Raw genomic sequence first — 3,081 nt, 5'->3', positions numbered from 1 at the left:
GGGGGCCAAGTGGCCTCCTGAGGAATCTGGGGACCCCCTTTTCAAGAAGGGAAGTCTCACAGTTGGCTGCCTTGCTACTGGTTTTCTTGCTCCAAGGTTAATGTGGTCCAATGCCTAACCACTGTGCTCAGTTATTGTGGTCTAACACTGGGCTTACTGTGTTGGGGAGCTTGGGTTTGGATCTGCCTGCCGGGATATCAGAAGGTATCCACTCCTCCCTGGGAAGGGCTAAGGGTACTGTATGATGAAAATTTCTGTTGCCTGGAAGTGAGTTTGGCACCTGAGATATGAGCTTCCTGTCCCTTCCTGGAAGTTGATCACTTCATGGTAGGGTCCAATGTTTGGGTCATAGGACAGAAAAGCCTCTGCTTCAAGAGAGGGTTCCCAGAAAGTCTCTCCAGTGTGGCTGTGATAGTGGCAACCTGAGGTAGTAGCTGCATGTCCCTATCCCAGAAGGTAAACATTTCATTGGAGGATCTGAAGTTGGAGCCCTTAAACTGCAGTGTCTGGAAAGTCTTCTCTTAGTAACAGTGAGACAAGGCCGTGATTGAGAGATGCAAGCTATAAATAGTCCAGATGCCTGAACTGTGGGCCTTTTTCTGTAGATGGAGGACACACCCCCTCCTGGTAAGCCTCGAGCTGGGAAATAAAGGAGTGTACCCCATGCTGGCAACAGTACTCTAGACCCTAAACAAAATGTTTCAAGATGCTAATTTCTTGCAGAGACACTTTCAAAGCAAACAACACAGACTTTAGGCCAAAAGGTGTCAAAAGCTGGCTCTTTGAAGAAACACATATCAAAGCTGCCCTGAGACAAGCCCCAGGAGGTGTCCTGAGTATACCTCCTTCAATGTATATACCCTTGATTTAAACCCCAGAGGTCTGGTTTGGGAGGTCAGATTCCCCCCCCCCTTTTCTCCCTCAATAGCTCCCTGACTATGTCTTTCTTTTATCATTAAGTTTGGATAGAACATTAGCTTAGTATATTAAAATCTAGCTCATTGACTCTCGACAGTCTTAATTTTAACCAAGCACACTTGTTTACCCGTCCTTTTCTCAAGTCCAAGGCTTCCTTCCCTTGCTGGAAGGTATGTGAAATCCCAGTATCTCAATCCAGCTGAGTGCATGGTTACTCAGTGCTCCCTCAAGCTCTGATATCTGGCCAGAGAGCTCCCTCCCTTCCAGGGAGAACTTCTACAAGGCCAGTTCTAGGTATAGAGCCTTCCTCAGCTAGCTTCCCAGGGGAAACTCCACATCTAGGCTGAAGAAAACTCTTCAACCAGATTCTCAACCCAGACTCCCCAAGAAAGAACCCACATTGAACTTAGCTCATGACAATTCTGGAATATGTCAAAGTGTTTTCAAAGATCACATGCAGGTGGGACCTACAGTCAACTGTGTCTAGAATTTGCTTGATTTTGTGACTTTACTAATATTCTTCCATCTCTCAGTTCTGTGTCCTTCTACAGGGTTGATCTGTGATGTTCCCATATTAGTCAGAGTTCTCTAAGGGATCAAAATGGATAGACATGATAATAAAAAAGTGATTTATTCGACTAACTTTCAGGATGCAGTCTTAGTAGTACAACATGGCTATCTCACAAAAGAATTGGGTCAACACACCTGAAATAACTCAAATAATAAATTATCACAAATAGATAAATTATCAAAGCCAGATTTAAAAACACAAAAAAGGGAAATTCAATAAAATAAAATAGTTTATGGGAGGAAAGTGAGATGAGGGGTGGAAAAGTAAGGAAAAGGCTAATAACTAAGCCTGAGTTGGTAGTCACATTGGGTGTACATAATTACTATTAATATGTTGTTTTACAAAACTACAGATTACTCTAAGAAAATGTTTTCTTACCAAACTGTCTCTTCAGAGCACCCTTAATCTCATTATTCCTGAGGCTGTAGATGAGGGGGTTCAACATGGGGATCACCACCATGTAGAACACAGACACCACCTTGTTCTGGTCAGTGGAGTAGCTGGACTTGGGCAACACATAGATGAATGTGACGGTTCCATAGAACAGAGTGACTGCAGTGAGGTGGGAGGTGCAGGTGGAGAAGGCCTTCTGTCGGCCCTCAGTGGAGCGCATCTTCAGGATGGTGATGAGGATATAGGTATAGGAGATGGCTATGACAAACACTGTAATCATAGAGATTGATCCTGCACAAAATGAGATGACAACCACAGAGACCGTGACATCAGAACAGGAGAGTTCTACCAAAGGAGCAAAATCACAGAAAAAGTGATTGATCTTGTTTGGTCCACAGAAGAGATAAGAAAAATAGTAAACCACGGCCAACAAAGCATTAAGAAACCCTCCTATGTAAGATCCCACAACCAGCTGGATACAGACTTGTGTGGTCATTTTGGTTGAATAAAGCAGTGGGTTACAGATTGCCATGAAGCGATCATAAGCCATGGCAGCAAGAAGGAAGCATTCAACTGACCCAAAGAAATCAGCTAAGCTGAGTTGAATGCCACATGCAAAGTAGGAGATGGTGTTTTTCTCCACTAGGAAGTTGACAAGCATATTGGGTGTGACAGAAGATGAGTAGCCTATGTCAACAGAAGCCAAGTGGCTGAGGAAAAAGTACATGGGGTGATGGAGCTGGGAAGAGACTCTGATGAGAAGGATGGTGCTGAGGTTCCCAGAGACAGTCACCAGGTAGATGCACAGGATGATGGTGAAGAGGACGACTCTAAGGACAGCGTCATCTGTTAAGCCCAGTAAAATGAACTCTGTCACTGCAGTGTGGTTCCCATCTTCCAGGAAAGCCATGGGACAGTGTAGCTGCTGTCAGAACAGGGCTGTAACAGAGACAGAACAGGAAAGGGTTTACAAATAGGTAACTTTGTTTCATTTAATACAGATATAGAGAGAATTAAAAGCTAATTTGTATTTAAAAAGCTGACTCAATAATGGATTTTTTTCTCAGTGTTTTTTTGTCTATATATTTGAGCAAAATAAGGTCTTGAAAATTATTTAAGCAGAAATGCTAGAAATATATTATAAATAATATGTACCTATTATTTACATTTATAATAAAACATAATTGATGTTAAGTCCT

The 3,081-nt window shown here is 42.8% G+C and overlaps 1 protein-coding gene across 1 annotated transcript; it reads right to left on the bottom strand.

The window, feature by feature from the left end:
• Positions 1 to 1,847: 1,847 nt before the first annotated feature.
• On the bottom strand, positions 1,848 to 2,792 carry LOC311592840 (olfactory receptor 5P72; the record flags this gene model as incomplete). The annotated part of the gene is made up of 1 exon (XM_084773689.1): positions 1,848 to 2,792. The coding sequence occupies one exon, from the start codon at positions 2,790 to 2,792 to the stop codon at positions 1,848 to 1,850; it is 945 nt and encodes a 314-aa protein (XP_084629815.1).
• Between the last annotated feature and the right edge of the window lie 289 nt (positions 2,793 to 3,081).

Source organism: Acomys minous (genome assembly GCF_964271855.1).
Source record: "Acomys minous genome assembly, chromosome: 2".
Lineage (NCBI taxonomy): Eukaryota > Metazoa > Chordata > Mammalia > Rodentia > Muridae > Acomys > Acomys minous.
Note: the sequence above shows the minus strand (reverse complement) of the source record. Positions and strands in the feature narration are given on the sequence as shown.